We start from the raw sequence: 22,018 nt of genomic DNA on the forward strand, positions 1-22,018 counted from the left end.
TTACATTTGAAAAATAGCCACACAAAAAAAAAAATCATTTATTTTTTCTTCTTTATTATCACTCCCTCCTTCTTAAGCCGACGCTTGTGATTAGCTCTCTCTGGTCATGTGTCAATTTGCTGTCGTCTCAAACATGACATACTTGCAATGTATTAGTTTGTCTGAGATTTTGAAAAGGTTCGACTCATAGTTCGACTTTTGAACACATAAAATAATTTTTGAAGTTATCATCATGTTTTGTTAACAGTTTATTGTTTGTGTAAATTATTGCCTACGAATGAATGTGGTTGGATCTTTCATGGTGGTGGTCAGAGGGGTCGTAGCCACAGAATGGCAGCCACACTCACCTGGGGAGCTGTCGGCCTACTATTGAGTCATCAAATTTCAGAGAACACAGATAAAATGACAGATAATTGTGAACACAAACCGTACTTTCCTTCTTTCTACTACTGCCAAGGAGGACTTGATGTCAGATTGTTTTTGCAGCCTTCACGAGTAGCCGATACCTTGAAAGCAAGGCTGGTGTCGGCCCGATATCAATACCTGGTATCGGTACTCGCGTCCATCTCTACTTTTTGTACGCAATGCCACTTAAAAATACACTTTAAAACATTGCTTCCTTGGAAGTTTTCTACTGTGCCGCAGCAGTCTCAAATGCAGCATTAAAGCTCACGACTGATTTGGTCGAGTGTAGCAGAAGCTCCTGATAGGAGAACCTGCTGGAAACTTATGAAAGCAGACAGGCATCAAGTGAAGGAATGTGTTAAATGTGAAGTAGTCTGCATTGTCTGTAAAGTGCTGTCGTGCGCAACAAGAGCCCGCGTCTGATTCCAAAGTCAACTTGACCAAAAAAAGCGCATTGTTTCCCCCCCCCCCTTAAAAACGTCACAATGCATGTCACTCATCGAGGATCTCTGCTCAGCATTTACGCTGACTTTTTCTGTCGGCCTTGCAAAAACAAAACATCTTCTAATGTCTGTCGGAGCAAGCATGACCGCCACACCCCCCACCATCCACACGATCCCTCCCCCTTTCCGTCCCTGTCACAGTTGCTCATCCGCAGCTGGCGTCAGAAGGGATGAGCAGGGATGCGCGTCTCTCCGAGAGGAAGGCCCGAGCACCCGAGGGCAGCGTGGTAACGTGGGACGAGACTGGCGGAGGGGGTTGGCGGGGGTGCGGGAGTGAGTGGGCGCTCATGTTCCATCATCTAAAGTGTGTTTTCCACTCATCTGCCTTCACTTGCCATTCTCTTCCTTCCACATTGGGCCTGCCTGGTCTGGCCAATGCGTGCTGACAGGCGCGAGCTGCGTGCATGCGTACATGCTGACTGACTGACTGCTCTTTTTGACTTTGGGAAAGTGTGTGTGTGTGTGTGTGTGTGTGTGTAATAATCATACATAATCATAGAGAATATAATGAAATACAGTCATCCCTCGCTATATTGCAATTCAATTGCGGGTTCAGTGCACCATGGATTTTTATTATTTTTTAAGGGTTACACATATTCACAGTCATAATTACCATGATGAAGAATGAGTAGACAATGACCCCAAGTGGCGAAAAATAATACTAGCACCTCACATGCATGTACTGTATTGTCTATTGGTTGATGACGAATATACATGAAACTTTAAAAGCTCGGTAAATAATCAAATAAACACCCGATCGCTACTTCGCAGATTTCGTCTATTGCGGGGGTGGCCTGGACTGTAACCCCCGCGATAAACAAAGGATTACAGTCAACTGGTTTCATAACGTGCAATTGCTGTACATACTTTAGTATTTGCATGTTGGATGTATGCCTTTAAGGAGCGTGACCTAGTTTATGATGTTAGTAGCTGGAGTCGGGTTCGCTGTTTATAGTGGTGCGAGCGTCTGGGTGTGAGTTGTGGCCTACAGCAGCACCTTGCAAGTGTTTTCAGTTCAAATTTTGACTCGCAAAAATCAAAAAGTCAAGCAAGCGACGGCTCGTAACTTGAAACATTTTGAAGTTGGGCCACTTGTAAGTCAAGGCATCACTCTTTTAAACATAGTATTTTAAGCAATGACTACCATCTGCTTTTTCAAGTTAGCCATAAAATGATAAATTTATACTCATTAGCATTACATTTCATAGAAAATGCCATTAAATTCTTAGAATGCTTGTTTAAACATTCTCTTTTAAACAATGACAAATATGTACGCAAATGTTCTACAAAATGAAGTTGGTTCATTCGGTAAAACGTAAATAAAAACACAATACAATGATTTGCAACCAACATATTCGATTGAATACATCTACAAAGACAAGATACTTCATGTTCAAACTGATGAAGGTTATAGGTTTTTCTTTTCCAGATATTCTCTCATTTTGAATTTGATGCCTGCAACACATTCCAAAAATGCTGGGGAAAAAAAACTATTTGGAAAATTCAGTATTCTATCATCTAGGGTCCATATTATCATCAAAAGATTCAGAGACTCTCGAGAAATCTCTACATGTAAGCGGCAAAGACGAAAAAAAAAAGTATTAAATGCCTGTGACCTTCGATCCTTCAGTCGGCACTGCATTAAAAACTGGCATCATTGTGTAAAGGATATTGCCATGTGGGCTCAGGAACACTTCAGAAAACCATTGTCAGTTAACACATTTTGGTGCTACAGCTAGAAATGAAAGTTAAAACTCTACTCTGCAAAGCCAAAGCCATATATCAACAACACCCAGAAACGCCGCGTAGGCTTCTCTGGCCCCGAGCTCATCTGACATGGACTGACGCAAAACGGAAAAGTGTGCTGTGGTCTGACAAGTCCACATTACAAATTGTTTTTGGAAATCATGGATGTCGTGTCCTACAGAACAAAGAAGAAAAGGAACATATGCTGCCATCCAAGTAACATCTTTTTCAGAGACGTCAACAAGACAATTCCAAGCCACATTCTGCACGTGTTACAACGGCATGGCTTTGTATTAAAAGAGTGCGAGTATTAGACTGGCCTGCCAGCAGTCTAGACCCGTCTCCCATTGAAAATGTGTGCAGGCATATTATAAAACGCAAATACAATTAGTATGACTTTTTTTTTTTTTTTTTTTTTTACATAATGCAACAAAATGTTCTGTCTCTCCCCTAACATCTGCCTTCACTTGCCATTCTCTTCCTTCCACATTGGGCCTTCCTGGTCCGGCCGATGCGTGCTGACAAGCCCGAGCTGCGTGCATACCCCGCTGACTGACTGACTGGTCTTTTTGACTTTGGGAATGTGTTTGTGTGTGCGTGTGTCCTATGCGGCCGGGCTTTGAGAGGGCTCTGATTTTTGTGGCAGGCCTGTCAGATCTCTCCTCCCTCCACGCCAGATCAATGCCAGCGCCGGGCAAGTGGCGGCGCGTGATGAGAGCCACCCGCCCCCTCTGACGGGTGCCCGCCAACGACAGGGAATATGTTCTTTCCGAGGAGCAAGCTGGTAGCGGCTGAGTGACGGACACACACACAAACACACACACACACACACACACACACACTTTAGTGACAAACTAGAAACAGGAAGTACTTCACTCACTCGATACAAATCCTTCATACAGTAAGTACGTACACTCATTGGCCACAAGTTTACACTCAGTATAAGTTCTCTAATTACATTAATAATTAGGGCGTGCAATTAACGATTATTTTAATCATTGATTAATCAGTGTTTCCAGTAATAAATTAATCGTATTATAAAACAATATTTTAATCCATCCATCCATTTTCTGAGCCGCTTCTCCTCACTAGGGTTGCGGGCGTGCTGGATCCTATCCCAGCTATCATCGGGCAGGAGGCGGGGTACACCCTGAACTGGTTGCCAGCCAATCGCAGACAATATTTTAATTTCCATCCTTTTATTCAAAAACAGGAAATTATTTCCAATTGACAGTGAAGAAAATGCAGAAGCCTAAATCGATTACAATCCAGTTACTGGTTTGGTCTGTAACATGTCAGAAAATCAGCAAAGATGTTGATCGTTGTTTTCCAAAGTAAAACCAGATGTTTGCGAATGTCTTATTTTAATTGAAAACACAGATAATCCATCTGCTTTCATGGAGAACTAAAGAAATCTCACAAAAGCTTAACTTTTGAGAGGCTGAAGTCAGAAGATTTGGACAATTTAAAGTTAAATGATGTCTCCAAATGATTAATCGATTATGAAAATACTGTAGTTGTCAATTAATTTGATGATTGATTAGCTGTCGATTAATCAATTTATTTTTGTACCTCTATTAATAAAGCACAGTGCTGCCTCGAGATATCAGTTTAATTCATTGTGTGACCATGCTCGTAACTCAAATCACTCTTATCCCAAATCAGTTTTCCCCCTTTGATTGGAATGGCAATTGGATTAATCTGTTCCATCCCCGGCACGGTGGCCGACTGGTTAGAGCGTCAGCCTCACAGTTCTGAGGACCCGGGTTCAATCCCCGGCCCTGCCTGTGTGGAGTTTGCATGTTCTCCCCGTGCCTGCGTGGGTTTTCTCCGGGCACTCCGGTTTCCTCCCACATTCCAAAAACATGCATTAATTGGAGACTCTAAATTACCCGTAGGTGTGAATGTGAGTGCAAATGGTTGTTTGTTTCTGTGTGCCCTGCGATTGGCTGGCAACCAGTTCAGGGTGTACCCCGCCTCCTGCCCGATGACAGCTGGGATTGGCTCCAGCATACCTGCGACCCTAGTGAGGAGAAGCGGCTCAGAAAATGGATGGATGGATGGATGTTCCATCCCCCAAAAAGCACTGACATTTTTTTCAGTCATCTCCTCTGTACTTTCCTTGTAAACTGATGGTGGCCGGATTTTGTCAAATTCGCAGCTACTGTCCAGCAGCTCGCTCATAAGTCAAAATATTGCTTGCGGCACAAAGGGGGAAAAAATTACCGTAAATCAAAAAACTCTCTAGTTGGGGCACTCATAAATTAAGATCAAAAAGTTAATGAGCATTACTTTTTTGGAGGAAATCTTACTAGATTTTTAGAATGCTTTTTGATAAAACTCTTTTGGAATTGCATTAGAATCATTAATGGGGGGGGGGGGGGGGGGGGAAACATTTAGTTAAGACAAAAATGTCCGTTTTCTATGAATTAGCATTACTGTTTGCACAAAATGACTTACCTTTTCAAGCAAAAAAATAAAAAATAAAAAAGTTGTATTAATAATTGATTTGATTGATTGATTACTTACAGACAAAAGTATTTTTATACATTACTATACATAATCACATTCCATTTTTACATCGCTTCACCTTTCTGGTACCCATATTACACTATTCAGTAGGTAAATGCCAAACATGCACACAAGCCAGCACTTTCTCCTTCTCACATGAGTACCCTTTTTCTTTTCCGCCGCAACAGAATATACTTGCGCTGTCAGAATGCTGCTTTAAATAAATAAAAAAAACAGCACTTTCTGCATGATAGTAGCTCATGCTGATGGAATGAAAGCCACGCAATAAATTCCTTGGTGACACATTTTTCACAGGGTGGGGAAACCAGATGCAGGCAGGACGGCAACAGGGCGACGCAGTTAATGCATGGCACCAAAAAGCCATAACACTAAGTAGACGCTGCCCACTTAAATCTTTACATACTTCATTCACTTTAGCTCACCAAACACGACAGTCCCTGTAGGCAAGTAATGAATAATCATTAACGAAAGGTCCACAAATTATTGATGTAAAATAAGCAATGATTCTTTTTTTTTTTTTTTTTTTTTTTTTTTTTGGGTGGCGCAATTTATAGCCATTAACAAGTAACTTGCAATCCAATAAATGTCAGCACAGCTTTCAGTTAATTAAAGGGAAAGATATTATACAGTAATGCAGGGTGGCGTTTATATCTCGATTTCCACAGACTGCAATTTACTGCCCGGGCCTTTATTTGAAGGGAGCCACAAATAATGGCCATTAAGCCGTCACAAGACGGACGGGGGGAATCACATTAATGAAATTAGATAAGGTGGGACAGCGATACGCCACTGGAGGCTCTCTGGAGACATGAACACGTGTGAGTGCTGCTTTTGTGTATGGGCTGACCTGCTCGACTTGTGTGTTCACCTTCTCTTGCACTTTGTCCAAACACCGGCAGGAGTCCACTTAGGTGTGCAACATGAAGGTCTGCTACCTCATCAGTCCAACTGGGCAGCAATACAGTCGGTGGGCCCGTCAACACACACACACACACACGGGCAGAGTGGCATGTCTCCCCCGCGAGCAGGGAGGTGTCACTCGGGGAGGCAGCTGCAGTCGCTGGAGTGACGGCTCGCCTCAAATCAGGGACCCTCGTCCCTGTCAACGGCAACTTGGCCCCCAGGCTACCGGTGACACACAGCTTCCCCTTATGATGACCCCGCCCCCTCCCCCCCACAACACGATACACACTCACTCTTGAGGAGGAGAAGGAGGTGGCTTGTTTTAATCTGGAGGGCTGATTTGGACGTGGTATGGTTATTAAAAAAAAAAAGATGATTTGAAGTCTACACATCCCTGTCCAAATCCCTTTTTGTTTTTAATGAGACAAAGATAAATCATTTCAAAACATTCTCCACCATTAATGTGACCTATAAACTGTACAATTCAGTTAAAAAAAAAAATAGATCAATCTTTTCGAGAGGGAACTAGAAATAAACAACTGCGATATTGTGATTGCACAAGTGCGCACACTCTAATAACTGGGAATGTGGCTGTGTTCGAAATGAACCAATCACATTCAAGCTCTCATTAAATAGGAGTCGGCACACGCCTGTCGCCATTTAAAGTGCCTCTGATAAAAACGCCAAATAAAGTTCAGATGTTCTACTAGGCTTTCTTTTTTTTTTGCTTTCAAGAAGCTTGAAGGTTTTGCGCTAATTAGCTACTGCTAATTGGAACTGTTCATAAAATCTTCCAGCCCCAAAGCATGACGCTGCCACCAGTATGCTTCAGTGTAGGTCTGGTTTTATTTTGGTGATGAACAGTGTTATTTGCACCAAACCTTGTTCAATTATGAACAAAAAGTTCAAACTTGGTGTCGTCAGATCATAGCAAAATCTCCCAAACACACAACACATACAATGTTGAGTGTACATGTTAGAGGTCACAATAGCAGATCACAAAAACCTGGCATTTGAACAGGGGTGTGTAAACCTTTAATATCCACTGTATATACTCTCGTGTAATATTATATATATTTTTTAAAGATACAGGTGCTATAAAGTTTGTGTACCGAGGCTGTTCCAGTTAAAATTTTATCCATGTCTACAATAATGGGTTTTAGATTTACCAGCATGTTAAACTTAAGGAAAATGGTGGGAATCTTGAAATTGTACATGTCATAAATGTGTATATATATTTTTAGGCAACAGTGGTAATAGAGGTCAATAGGGAGATTGAAACAGTCCCTTGAACTGTTTATGTTCTCACCACATTCTCACCACTGCTGTAACATGCACACGTTAGTCTTTGAAGCGTCACCGGGCAATCTCAAAACATTGAAAGAGTAAAACAGCATATTAAACAAAAGGAAAATAAGTCAAAGAGGTCGGAGGTCAACTGCACCTGAAAAAAACAAGCGCCTGTAATTTAGCACAATAAAAATAAACAAAATATTAATTGATAGTCGATGTTTTTAAATCCTAAAAACTACACTTGCCCTTTTCACTGAAACATTGATTCAGATTAATCATCCATTTATTAATGTCAGATAGGCTTTGAATACATTTTGAAAAGATCTGTACTTTTGTTCGTAATTTCATATAGACAATTATTATGAGGATATTTTTGGCCAGAGTCAAAATTGAAGATGAGCTGCATGTAAAGGTTAAAATGAATGACATTCATGATATCATTCATCGCTTTCTTTGTATGTTTACGGCCTGCTTCCGCAGGCAGCAAAGACGAGGAGCCCCTTGGCGCGCATCGGACAAGGTGCTGCTATCCAAGTCATGTGACTGTGACTTCCTGTCTGCGTGCCAGACGGCGAGTGACGGCCCGCACGCCGTGCCGGCGTCCTCCGCTCTCGTCTCCTCAACCTCAAACGAGCAGAGGAAGGGCGAGAACAACATCTTCATTCACGGTGCCCGCTTTGTTCATAATAAGTTGAGTGTTAAGGGCCAAGATTAGAATGACATACATCTTATTGACTAATTCATAGTCTATTTTTTCCTGTCTTTTTATATTTTGGATTTGCTTTTTGGAGCCTTTGTTGGGTCACGATATTTCTGCCACCTCACTTTTCCAAGCCAATTAGCAAAAAAATATATATATATTTCTAATGTAATAGTAAAAAAAAAAAGTACCCTTATAAATAAATCTAAAATTAATTACAAAGGGCCATTGTGAGTAGGTTTTGGCTCTGTATTGGACAAGTTGAAACTACTACCCCATTGTCTAATTTTGTTCAGTTTCTGATCCTGCTGCAGAAATAATAATAATCAGATCCAACCATTTATAATAAAGGGGCAAAGTGGAAGGCTCACTATTTGGCAATGTCAAGTCTTAACAAAACGTGTTTAACACCCCTGGCATAAACTAGTTATAATTTTAAAAACGGAATTCTTATTCTTAAAATAATTCCAAAATATTTTTTTCAGATACTTTTACTGCATTCCAATATTGTCATTTTTTTCTTTGTATGTATTTTGTAATGTCTGTGCTCGATAAAGTTTTTAGTCGATTGTTTGAGTGGGTTAAGAATGAGGAAGCTTTTTATAGGCAAACACTGCCCTCCTGTGGAAGGATGAAACATGTACTAGGCACTCGTCTTTACTGCAAGGAACGCCCAGTCCAAGAAATGTTCAACTTCCTTTTTAGAGTCGCAAACTAATGCCTTATTTGAGTCTCTTTTGCCAAATAAGTGCAAAGAATTTAAATCTCACCAGGCATTCCGTCCACTTAACATTTGCCATTGATCTCAGCCCGCGGTCCCCTTTGGCCAGTCTAATTTATTTACAACTTGTCACACAACATTGATTAAGTTGTCCTTCACCTCCCTTCCTCCACTGCCGTTAACTATATGCAAGATAAAAGATATTGTCATTATTGCGTCTAATCCAATGACAGGCCTTGTAGTAGTTCAGAGGTGAGCACCGTTGACCCAGGAGGGTCAAGCTGGCCCGTGAATCAGGAGGCCTTTTTAATTTACTGTGACAAATAGTTTTGAATGGGTACACTTTCTATTTGTCTGTTAAATTGACGTTAAAGGTGCAACAGGGAAACAACAACCATTTGGTGGCCCGTCCCAGCCTTGTGCAGATCTAGAATCTTGTCCCTGACAAGATTGGACAGTAAGAAATTGATTCCTAGAACAGGTAAGCTTAATACACTTGACCCGTATTGATATTTGGTTGATCGTGCACATCCTTGTGCCACAAAAGAAAACGTAACTTTTTTTTCATGCTGGAACTATAGTGTGTGCATTTACATTGACACAGCAGCAGAATTGCTCCCTTTGTTTTAAATGTATATGTATCAATAAATATATACGAACTAGATGCTGGTTGATTATGATGCTGCCAGGGTCAATATTCATCTGTGATTTAACTGTGATGTATGTTCAGCCTATTGCAAGAGCTACATGTCATTTAGTCACTGTGTACTAGTCATAAGCACCACTAGAGAGCAGCAATGTATTGTCATATGGAAAGTACTGAACATAGTGGGGGACACAAAAAGAGACTTTGGAGGTTAAAAAACATTTTAAACCCTCAATTGGTTATGACACTAATTAAATTCAGATTAAAATTGTTCGATATGTCGTAGTTATGTAGTCAAATGATTGAGATTTTTGATTCATTAAAAATACAAACCGATACAAGGATTTCATTTAATTCACTACATATTAAAACATTGTCATTACATTAATATGACATCACCTTTATTGGCACAGGATTATTTACATAAAAATCAGTCTTACCTTAAAGCATACTTATTTTTTTAATCAAAATACCCAGAGAATCAAGAATGACAGAACGTTTCACCCTTTTTTGAGCCTCGTTGAAAATCAGCCAATTTTGAGAGGGCGGTCCTGTCTCTCCTCGCCCCCTCAATTGCGGGGTGTGTTGATGCAAAAGTTGTTGGGTGACTGAAACTCGCCCACCCCCATCGTGTTTTTGGAGCAAATTTTCATTTCGTTTCTAAAGACCCACAAGTCATTTTTACATAAGACAATGGAAACAGTCCAAAACACAAAAATATCCTATTCGAGCAAAGACATCAGAAAATCATTACAGTGCGGTTTTAAGTGAGTTGCTGTTGATATCTACTCATTGGTATCGGCGTTACCTTCTCTCTGTGACCGCTAGGAGGACATAGTGTGCACTGTCCATGCGAGCATCCCGTTGTCAGGCATACATGGACTCAGTCAGGCCCGTATGCTTGAAGGCGCGGGCCACTTGTCTGGAGTGCTGCATCTTGGCCGTGAGGGCCTCCAGGACGTCATGCTGATCCACGGCCGTGGCCGTGCGGTAGATGAATGTGCCCAAGGACTCCAGGCCTCGCAGGCCCAGATTCACCCCGCAACCTGGAGGACACAACACAGAGATGATAATGCTCAAGTTGGAGAGCTATACCTAATCACTATACAGTGGAACCTCGATTTAACGGACTAATAGGTGGGAGGGGTCATCCGTTCAATAATTATGTCTGTTAAATTGATGCACTTTTTTTTATGGCTTAAAAACACCAATACAGTCCCAAAAACACCTTGTAGTGTACATAATTATTGTAAATAAATATAAAAAAGCTTTAAAATGTTTGAAAAGTTTTACATTTTAGCCAAACTTACCTCACTGGTGCATGAAAGGGGTGGTTTTGAGTTCCAACTGGACACTAGTTTCTGTCCGTTAAATCCGAAGTCCGTTAAATCGGAGTCTGTTGAATCAAGGTTCCACTACATAGGGATTTATGTTATTTTTTTATATAGTGGTCTATACTATTACGGCGGCCGACTGGTTAGAGCGTCAGCCTCACAGCCTCTGAGGACCGGGGTTCAATCCCCGGCCCCGCCTGTGTGGAGTTTCCATGTTCTCCCCGTGCCTGCGTGGGTTTTCTCCGGGCACTCCGGTTTCCTCCCACATCCCAAAAACATCCATGGTAGGTTAATTGAAAACTCCAAATTGCCCGTAGGTGTGAATGTGAGTGCGAATGGTTGTTTGTTTGTATGTGCCCTGCGATTGGCTGGCAACCAGTTTAGGGTGTAACCTGCCTCCTGCCCGATGATAACTGGGAAAGGCTCCAGCACGCCCGCGACCCTATTGAGGAGAAGCGGCTCAGAAAATGGATGGATGGACTATACTATTACTAATAGTTTTGGAACAATACTCAGGCACACCGTTAATTACATCGTTGGTGTCACATTATTACAATGTATCTGATTGTCAGCTGGTGGACCTAAATACTGAAGAAAATAATAAAATTAAAATAACATTAGTTTTAAGATAAATGCATTTTTAAAATAATACAAAGAAAGCACTATATCCATCTTTCCAATTGTGTGTAGTCTATAGCATACAGTGACTTAAATTAAATTAAATGAAATCAAAATCCCTCTGGCCACTGGACTTAAAGTGTCATCAGCAGGTTAAAACAGATATACAGAGACACTGGAAGAGTCACAAAAAGGCATAGAGTTGGGCGTAGTTGGAAATTTCATGGATCAAACCGCTGTTGTGAATTTTGCCTTTCAGCTTTTTGTTAGAGAACAGCAAATTGAACAAAACGTAGTGAATTATTGAACAGTTGGCTGCACATGGCGCACATGCCAGACTTGTGCATTCAAAGGTTTACAGAAGGTCTAATAAAGTTCAACTGTAAAGATTCTTGTGCATTTTCAATTCATCCTGAAATCTCACCAGAAAGCCAACATTTTTATCAGTAGGAAATTACTTTTAAGGGCACAATGGCGTGGAGTTACCCGTGTCAAAGTTAAGAACGCGGGCCGCCTCTCCCTCCACGGTGACAGCGACGTTGTCCCCCTCGATGTAGGCGGCACTGACGCGTCTGTGCGATAGCTGGATCTCGAAGAGCCGGCGGCTGCACTGCATGTGGTAGAGCGTCACGTCGTTCAGCCGCGGCTCAATATCCGTTTTGTACGCGTTGAAGGACTGATGGAAGATGTTCTTCATAATCTGAATGGCATTAGTGTAAAATATTCATTCATTTTCCAGTTTGTTTGCACTGGTTGTACAATTATAACAACCCTATATATTCAAACCCTTTGCTCAGTTTTTAGTAGAAGCACTTTTGAACTAATACAGCCATGAGTCTTTTTGGGAATGATGCAACAAGTTTTTCACACCTGGATTTGTGGATCCTCTGCCATTGCAGATCCTCCCCAGTTCTGTCAGATTGGATGGTGAACGTTGGTGGACAGCCATTTTCAGGTCTCTCCAGAGATGCTCAATTGTGTTTAAGTCAGGGCTCTGGCTGGGCCATTCAAGAACAGTCACGGAGTTGTTCTGAAGCCACTCCTTTGTTATTTTAGCTGTGTGCTTAGGGTCATTGTCTTGTTGGAAGGTGAACCTTTGGCCCAGTCTGAGGTCCTGAGCACTCTGGAGAAGGTTTTCGTCCAGGATATCCCTGTACTTGGCCGCATTCATCTTTCCTTCGATTGCAACCAGTTGTCCTATCCCTGCAGCTGAAAAACACCCCGACAACATGATGCTGCCACCACCATGCTTCACTGTTGGGACTGTATTGGACAGGTGATGAGCAGTGCCTGTGTTTTCTCCACACATACCACTTACAATTAAGGCCAAAAAGCTCTATCTTGGTCTCATCAGACCAGAGAATCTTATTTCTCACCATCTTGGAGTCCTTGAGGTGTTTTTTTTTAGCAAATTCCATGCGGGCTTTCATGTGTCTTGCACTGAGGAGAGGCTTCCGTCTGCCATAAAGCCCCGACTGGTGGAGGGCTGCAGTGATGGTTGACTTTTTAGAATGTTCTCCACTCTCCCGACTGCATCTCTGGAGCTCAGCCACAGTGATCTTTGGGTTCTTCTTTATCTCTCTCACAAAGGCTCTTCTCCCCCGATTGCTCAGTTTGGCCGGACGGGCAGCTCTAGGAAGGGTTCTGGTCTTCCCAAACATCTTCCATTTAAGGATTATGGAGGTCACTGTGCTCTTAGGAACATTGAGTGCAGCAGAATATTTTTGTAACCTTGGCCAGATCTGTGCCTTGCCACAATTCTATCTCTGAGCTCTTCAGGCATTTCCTTTGACCTCATGATTCTCATTTGCTCTGACATGCACTGTGAGCTCTAAGGTCTTATATAGACAGGTGTGTGGCTTCCATAATCAAGTCAGTATAATCAAACACATCTGGACTCCAATGAATGTGTATAACCATTTTAAGGATGATCAGAAGAAATGGACAGCACCCGAGTTAAATATATGAGTGTTACAGCAAAGGGTCTGAATACTTATGGCTGTGTGATATTTTCTTTTTTAATAAATCTGCAAAAAATTCAACAATTCCCTCTTTTTCTGTCAATATGAGGTGCTGTGTGTACATTAATGAGGGGAAAAAAATAACTTAAATTATTTTAGCAAATGGCTGCAATATAACAATGAGTGAAATATTTAAGGGGGTCTGAATACTTTCCGTACCCACTGTGTATATATATATATATATATATATATATATATATATTTAATGTATTTATATATATCAGTACCACCTGTTTTCTTATATTGCTAATTGTAGTCTTGGAAGAGCCAGCAGAGGGTATCCCCACTTCTTAAAACCGGCAATCTGTCATACATTTACTCCGTTGGAGCGCAGTAAGTCATTAAATGCTTCTTTCGTAAGTTAAGAATATTATATGAAATTGGTACATGGTCCAAAGGTTAATATATGATGTGCAACATGAACATAATGAACAATAATTTTCATGCGTTGAGTGTCGAACAAAACCCATTTTACAACTAGATCCATCAAACAACAAGCAATTCAAAATCTTAGTTTTCATGTTTTAGTTGGCCAATAGTGGCCAGAAAACAGCCAAAATGTACAATTTCTATATTATTGATCTATTTAAAACTGCCAGTCCTCCCGGTCAATATGGATATTTGACTTCAAAAGCCGTCAATGCCAGTGAATGAGTTCAAGAGCTGAAGTTGGAAATGGGGAAAAAAAAAAAAAAAATTGACAAAACTCCACCTGGGAAGTTTCATTACATTTGCACTAACAAAGCTAAAATAGTTCAAAAAGGGAAGGGGAGGTAGACACGCATAGAGCCCAGTGGATTAATTATGATTTCATTAGATTGACTTTTTTTAATGACTCGGAATCAGTGGGGAGTCGTTCAGGTCGGCAAAGCTCTGAAGAGGAGCGGGTTTTCCATTCAAGAGGAATGGCAGTGCCAACTGAGCCTCACTCTGTCTCCTCCTGTTCAGTGACGCTTGTCATCTTTAGACTCATCCTGGCGCAGGCGTCTGTTACCAAGTAACACTCAACGCCAATGTGAATGGACGCCCACGTAGCAACAAGGACGGCCTTGCCACATATTCGAGTGCGCGTGTTCTAGGGCCACAAAAAGAAGTAGTTGTTAACACACACACACGCCATTCTTCTTGTCAGACGCACTCGAGTGCATCCACAGACTTGAACATGCACACACACACACACACACACACACACACAAAGTTGCACATGCAAACACACACACACTAATGGCCTCTGACATTAGCATGGTCCATCTGCTGAGTGCGAGGTGGTGAATACCGAGAGCATGTACTTTAAACAGCTCGCAGATTGGCTGGATGCATTTGAAAAGTGTGAATTTGACAAATTTCTACTATTTCCTGAGCTAGACAGTCTTAGGGCGCCACAGGCAAATGTCCTGTGTTGGCTTAATAGGAAGTCCACCTCTGTGCAGTACACCACTAGTTGACATCTGTGCACAGTCAGTACTACTAGTGACACACTATTAACTTGGAGAATTTTATAATGTCACTGTTAGCATGCAGTTGTCAACCAGGGCAAGGTTTTGCCTCACTTGTAACATGTAGTTGTCCTACTAGCATGTCAAAAATGTCCCAGTCGTGAGGACAGAGTCCCCAGGGGAAGACAGTAGTGGAAAAAAAACATTACTAGTATACTTTGTCCTCATTATTAAGACAACTAGTATGCCAAAGTTGACCTACTAGTGTGGCTATAGAGCGTACAAGTACTTTCTATAAAGCCGTTTGAGCATTTATTCGATCTCCTTGATATCAAACAGAAGGTCCATACTAAGACGTTTTTTTGTCCTCACTTGTAAAACAATTCAACACACTAGTAAAAGGACTAGGGTGAACTAGTTGTACAACTGTGTCTTACTGGTAATATTCTTCTCCACTATTAGTGCCTAGTGGAAGGTAGTAGTGGTGAAAAAAGATTACTAGTTAACTCTTTGTCCTAATTTGTAAGACAATTCAACACACTAGTAGAATTGCACTGAATTTTCTTCCTAGTAAGGACACACGGCGAATTAGTAACACACCGAGGAATTGGCGGTGTGTCTGAGGAAGCGGACCATCTTGGCGTCGGAGGCGGGACAGGCGAGGGCCATGTAGCGGTTCCGGAAGGTGCCGTAGATCTTCACGTGGAATCCCGGCTTGGCCGAGGGGTTGCGGTGCTCCCTCAGGGCTTCCACCCCATACGCTGACAGGTCGAAGTAGAGACAGTGGGCGCGGATCTCCGGGGTGGGCACCTGATGGGAAGACGGTGACACCATAAAGGCACGTCGCACAAAATTCCAACGCTGGAATTGAAATCTTTGTAAGTTTTGTGCTGTGAACAGTGGGGCTAATTTACATAATTCCGCCCCTGCACTGAATTTCCTTGCCCATGACTTGATGAGCTAGGCAGGGCGAAGATCCAGAGTCATTTTCACTTGTGATGCCCCTGCCATCACGTTGAGCCAAAGGGTAAGCTGAGCTGCATCGAGTTTTGTTGGATGATTAGCATTAGCGTCTGATAAGCAGCACATCCGTATTTTAATGCTCGGTAAAGTTGATGACTCGGTGAAGTTAGTGGGTGCTATTTACAGTTACAAGTGCGGTCACCGAATGACTAGAGCACACATGATACAAGCTTCACAATCTGTGCTCATGACAGATGCCTCTCAGTCCTCACTCGAGCCGGAATTGATTCATCTCCCTTGTAGTGACATAAAGCAGCCGAGTGGGATCAAACAGCATTTACCGGCTGGCGAGAGGGAGATGATGGAGACGGGGAAGGGGAAGGACGGCGAGCGAGGCTGAGCGGGTCGTATCCTGAGAGGCAAATTCAATCAGAACAGGAAACAAGGCAGGTTGGTGTGGGTGGTCAAAACAAGAACAGACACACGACTTCTGTGTGTGGAGGACGTGACGGGAATAGTTACGATGACATCAAATAGCAGGAGAGACTGTGGATCAACATGTACAGTGGATATAAAAAGTCTACACACACCCCTATTCAAACGAGGTTTTTTTTGCGATATAAAATAATGACACCAAGACAAATAATTGTAAAACCTTTTCCACCATTAATGGGAACTATAAGCTGTAGAACTCAACTGAAAACGTATCTTTATGAAATGGGAGGTAACTGGGTATGTAGCTATAAAGTTCAACCTTGGATTGATTGGCTTATAACACGTTTGAGATATATTTTTTTTGGTCCGGTGAAAAGAAGGTTGAACTTTTTGGCCATAATTCCAAAAGGTATGATTGGTGCAAACACAACACTGGTGTGTGGACTTTTCATATCCACTGTATAATAATTTCCATGAAGATACTGTAGTGTAGAACCCACACAGCGATACAAAATAATTACACCAAGACTGCATGGACGTGTGAATGTGGTGATGTTCTTCAGCCCAAATAATGTAAGTTGAAAATCAATATATTGGCATCTGTATGTGAATTCCATATTACAGTTCATTGACTGGGAACTACTGTACATGATGACAATTGCAAATAAAAAGCATCATCTGCCTCCATCAGAACAGCTCTTGTCAAAAAGTCTAATCTTTCTGGCGACATGCCGACAGGACTGTTAACACATTCACTGCCATTGACGGCTTTAGAAGTCAAATATCCATGTTAACTGGGAAGGTTGGCAGTGTTAATATTCGTCACCTCTTTTGTTGGAGCCTATTTGCTCAATTTGTGGTCTCTTTAATGTCCTGCAATAACCTGTTTCTGCGCCTATCGCTCTGTACACTTCAGCGTGTTTGCGTGTGTGCGCGTTTATTGCACCTGTCTTTGGTCCAGCCTCTCGATGCAGGCGTTGGCTCCGTAGGCGTGGCACGACTCTATGGCGTAGTCGGAGCTGAGGCCCAGCACGGAGCAGGAGTCGCCACACGAGCCGTCGGCCACCACGATCACTCGTGGCCACTCGCCAGCCGGGATGCGCCGCAGGTAATCCTCTGTGAACTGCAGAAGAAATTCCACATTGGTATAAACACAGTGCAACCTCCCAAGTCAAAATCATGACAACGGTTTACTTCCAAAAAATCCACCTCTTAATATCACCGCTATCATGTTGCAATTATTTAAACTATAAATTCTATACAAAAACGCAAAATAATAACGATACAAATGAGCCACGTACATCATCTAGAGTAGCACAGAATTAATATTTATATAACAACATGAAACATTTACATCAGACCAGAAATGCTGATGATTAAAATACATTTACATGTGAAGAGCTCTACAGTTTTGCTCGTCGAATTCAGCTTTAACATGTTTTGCTCTGACCAACCAATCAGAGGATGGAAAAATGCTGTCATGAAGCGCAAGAACATTCACACGCAGCCACGACTCTCTCAATCCCTTTCTAATGATTAAGAGCTAATTGACATTCCTAACCTCTCACTTCAATGTTTATAGGCAAAATCCTTTAAGACCTGAGAATGTCTACACAAGTAGGTGCAAATTCTGCATAAAAGCGCTAATGATTTGCGTGTCACGATACCCCCCACCTCCAAGAAATGCCACCCTGTGAGGCACCACATATTGTGCATGCCAAAAACTGGCACTGGATTAAAGAAACAGCCCAATTTCTCATATTGTTTAAGTTATATGAGCCGGGGGTACTGATTCTTCAGGCCCAGGGTAGATTACATTGGCATGGCAACACATAGACGCTGAAGTATGATTGGACAAAAATAATCTAACATATACATACACGTACTAGAAGCAGTGCAGCCAATAGAAACACAACAAAATGAAAAGAATATACTGTGGGAAATGGGTTAGAGTTAGTGCCATCACTAGTACCTTTCTGGGGCAGCACAAAAAAACAAACACTTTAGTTACTCAGTGAGATGAAACTTCACAATATTTAGCGGCCAGAGAAGAAATTGTTTGACTTTTGATTAAAATCCAAATTTGACTGGATGGCTCGCCTTCAGCAGTTAAGTAAAGCTAGTCATGCTAACCATGATGCTCCACACGGCAAAGGAGAGACGTTTCATCACGGCCGCATATGCAACAGTGGCCTTGGGTAAAATAGCAAGCAGGTGCTCGTGTAGGGAAGGAGAAAGCGAGGGACAAAAGGAGTGTGAGGCTGAGAGGGAGAAAGAAAGACAACCGGCAGAGCTACAGTGTGTTAAAAGCATTCAAGCCATTAAGAGGGGGGGATGCTTTAAAAGGCACACTGACAGGCCAAGAGTAAAATAAATAATCATCAGTTACGTAACTTAATCAGTAAATGGAATACAGTGTTACCCAGCTATATTGCGGTTCATCATTCTTGCCCTTGCTATATAACTTTTTTTAAACAAGAGTTTTTTGTTTTTTTTACAGTAATGCAGAATATGGACTGAGCCCTGATTGACCATAGATGCCACAGAAGTACTTTGAAGTGCTTCAACTCACTTCAGCAGTTCACAGGTGTCAAACTCAAAGCCCACTTATTCTTAAAGGCGCACGCATGTAACAATATGTCCAGTATCTTCTAAACGTTGTGTGTGTTCAATTATGAATAACGTGTTTTAAAAAGTGTATTCGATAAGTTTAAATTAATAAAACTATTTTAAAAAATAAGATTTTAGATTGTCTCTCAACAGTATATCACGCATTTTCATGTATTGCAGGTGGGTCTGCCTGCGCTTAACTCTAGGGGTAATGAAACCTAACTATTTTTTCTTTTTTTTAGTGAAAGTCTCTTTGTCAACCTTGCAAAGTCATCATCGGCGCCAAGGTGGAATGTGGACGTGTGGACGTTCAACAAGGTCACGTGCGGGTTTAGATTGCAAGCATCGCTGTTTAATGAGGCGGAGAGGAGAACAAAAACAAATCATCTCTGGTGCGCAGCCATGACACAAATATTCAGTGAGCATTCAGTCACTCTTTGCACACGGTGTGCTTACATACACGCCTCCTCTTCCCACATTTCTTATTTCTTTGGCCATGCAGGACAAGCTGCGGCTGGGGGGAAAGGGACGAGGTGTCCCCATGATGTCATTCTCACAATAGTGTGTGTGTGTGTGTGTGTGTGTGTGTGTGTGTGTGTGTGTGTGTATCCTGCTTGGTGTCAGGAAAATCCAGTATGAAATACTGCAAAAAGTTGAGCACAATATTAGGTTCAATCAACAGTTTAGTATGAAAGCTAAGCACTATGTCCAATTTGCAATTTTAGTAGAAAAATGCACAAAAAAGGTAAATTACGTACACACTGGGCAAACATTCACAAGAATCTAGTTGGAAATGTTATGAAAAGTAATTTATATTAAGTACGACATACGGTATCTATGAGTAGAATAACATGAAAAGTTTAGTAGTATGTCCAACCAGTTTTGAGATTTTAGTACAAACACGTACTAAAACGGAAACACTTAGCACATACATCCGCAGGAATTTGGTAGAAAATACAATTCATATTCAAGCATGATGTTTTAAAGATTTTAGTAGGAATTAGTACAAAAAAGTGTATTACATTAGGTTCCAGCATAACATATCCATGAGTAGAATAGCATACGAATAGTTAAGCACTGCCTTATTTGAGCAAAAACCTGTACAAAGTTTAATTATGTACACACTCAGCACACATAAGGATTTTGTATGAAAAGTAATTTGTTAATTACGACATATTTTCTTAATAGAACAGCATAAGAACTTTTAAACCAGTGGGGGGGAAAAAATTCAAAAGGGGAAGTAAAAATTAAAACAACTGAAATTATGTTATTGCACAAGTGTGCACACCCTCTTATTACTGGGATGCATCCGTGTTTACTGGACATTTTCCCACATGCATATAGATTTTGATATGCTCCGATGAAACCCCGGTGGAACTTCTGAGCCATAATTTCCAGTTGTTTGGCGAAAACAAAACAGTGCTCTTGACCAAAAGAACAACAGACCAATAGTGAAGCATGTTTGTTTTTCTTCAGATGGAACGGGGTCCTTCGAGAATGTGGAGGGAACTGTGAATAGCAATCAATGTTAGTACAAAACCTTCAGGCTTCTGCTAGAAAGAAAATAATTGTCAGGAAAAGCCTACTAGAACATCTGAAATGTATTTGTGGTTAATAAGAGGCACTTTAAATGTGGCAGGTGTGTGCTGACTCCCATTTAACATGAGTTTGAATGTGATGTGGTTAATTCTGAACACAGCCAGACACTAGTTATGAGGGCGTGCATACCACAACATTATCCAAGTTGTTTTATGTTCACCTCGCCTCTTGAACAGGTTAGATGTCACCTTTGGGCAGTCTTGCAATCTTCGCTGTACAACTATTAACAACATCCACTCAATTTATCCTCCTCACCCACAGGGTTCTGCATGATTGATTTTTTTTTTTTTTTTTTTTACCGTGGTTCCTTTTTTTCTTTAAACTATCACTATTAAAAGCCATAGGTATATTTAAAAAAAATTACTTGCAAAAGTGCGTGTGGTTCAAATACCTTGGTACCGAGCTCCACCCTGACGTCCACCTCCTGCTTCTTCTGCTCCAGGATGCTGAGCAGGTACTCCTGGAACACGCCCATCCTGGTGAAGAAGTGTTCGTCGTTCCAGCATCCCTCCATGTTGTCAAAGTCCACGCCGAGTCCAAGCAGAAAGTCCACGCTGCGTGGGTCCAGGGCGATCTGCTGCGGCCGGCAGAGCAGCGCGCTCCGGTTGCGCTCGTCCAGCACGGTCAGCTTCAGCACCTTACCCGAGCGGACAGCGACCAGGGCGGCCGTCAGCCCCACGGGACCCGAGCCCACCACGAGCACCGCGATGCGGGCGCGCCACCGCCGGACGCCGTCCAGGCCGGCTTTGAGCGCCACGTACACGGCTACGGCCACCAGCGTGCTCAACGCCGTGTCGTAGGCGAGGGCGCGGAACGTGTCGTCAGCCTCCTCCACGCCGACGTCCTGCGACGCCACGCCGTCCATGACCCGTGGAGGAGGAGGTGGATGCGTCTGTCTGGAGGAGAGCTGGCTCCCTTTGCTTTCGTCCGCCGGTGGGAGGGAGAAGGCTGTCCCACGGGCTCAACGCTGGCCGGCTGCGTCCTCACTCTTCCCTCCCCTCATCTCTCTCTCTTTCGGAGTAACACGACCGAATACCAAAAGTACTCACAAACTCTACTTAACCCTTACATACTCTTTTTACTCAGATTTGACCCGTTTTGACATTTGATAGCAATACAAACAACAACAACAAAAACACCTAAATGTTATACAGTTCTCCTAAAGTGACACAAAATACACACCTTAAATTATTCTATATAAAAAACGTTTGTATACCAAGGCTATTCCGGGCTAAATTTGACCCGTTTTTAATTTGCCAGTGTGTTACATCAAGGAAAACGATGGGAATCTTGAAACTCTACATGCCATAAATGTGCAGATTTTTTTTTTTACTTTTACACACACACACACACACACACACTGCTGGGTCAATTCTGTAATTCAACTGTTGGGTCAGATTTACCAAACATTGGATTAAATTATTTTTAGGAAAGGGTTTAATTAATCCAACAAATACTACTTTGTCCACCACCTATGCTAACTGCAAGGCATGGCGGTTGACCTCTGATCAGCAAAACTGTTTTTAAATCTTTCTCCAAATAAGTGGCAAAGT

At 42.0% G+C, this 22,018-nt stretch overlaps 1 protein-coding gene across 4 annotated transcripts; it reads right to left on the reverse strand.

Annotated features, from left to right (window-relative positions):
- Nucleotides 1–1,476: 1,476 nt before the first annotated feature.
- si:dkey-234i14.6 (uncharacterized) lies at nt 1,477–21,452 on the reverse strand. 4 transcript variants are annotated; one of them, XR_009768607.1, is made up of 6 exons: nt 20,857–21,452; nt 17,203–17,379; nt 15,459–15,668; nt 11,888–12,101; nt 10,258–10,495; nt 1,477–3,445 (listed from the first exon to the last, which is right to left on the reverse strand). XR_009768607.1 is itself a non-coding variant. In XM_061677661.1 (5 exons), the coding sequence occupies exons 1-5, from the start codon at nt 21,328–21,330 to the stop codon at nt 10,317–10,319; spliced, it is 1,164 nt and encodes a 387-aa protein (XP_061533645.1). In that variant the 5' UTR covers nt 21,331–21,452; the 3' UTR covers nt 9,347–10,316. The 4 variants fall into 4 exon arrangements, 3 of the variants coding, with proteins under 3 accessions (XP_061533645.1, XP_061533644.1, XP_061533646.1); XM_061677661.1 differs by lacking the exon at nt 1,477–3,445 and having other exon boundaries at nt 9,347–10,495; nt 11,888–12,011; XM_061677660.1 differs by lacking the exon at nt 1,477–3,445 and having other exon boundaries at nt 9,347–10,495.
- Nucleotides 21,453–22,018: the final 566 nt, after the last annotated feature.

This window comes from Phycodurus eques, chromosome 5 (genome assembly GCF_024500275.1).
Source record: "Phycodurus eques isolate BA_2022a chromosome 5, UOR_Pequ_1.1, whole genome shotgun sequence".
NCBI classification, from domain to species: Eukaryota; Metazoa; Chordata; class Actinopteri; order Syngnathiformes; family Syngnathidae; genus Phycodurus; species Phycodurus eques.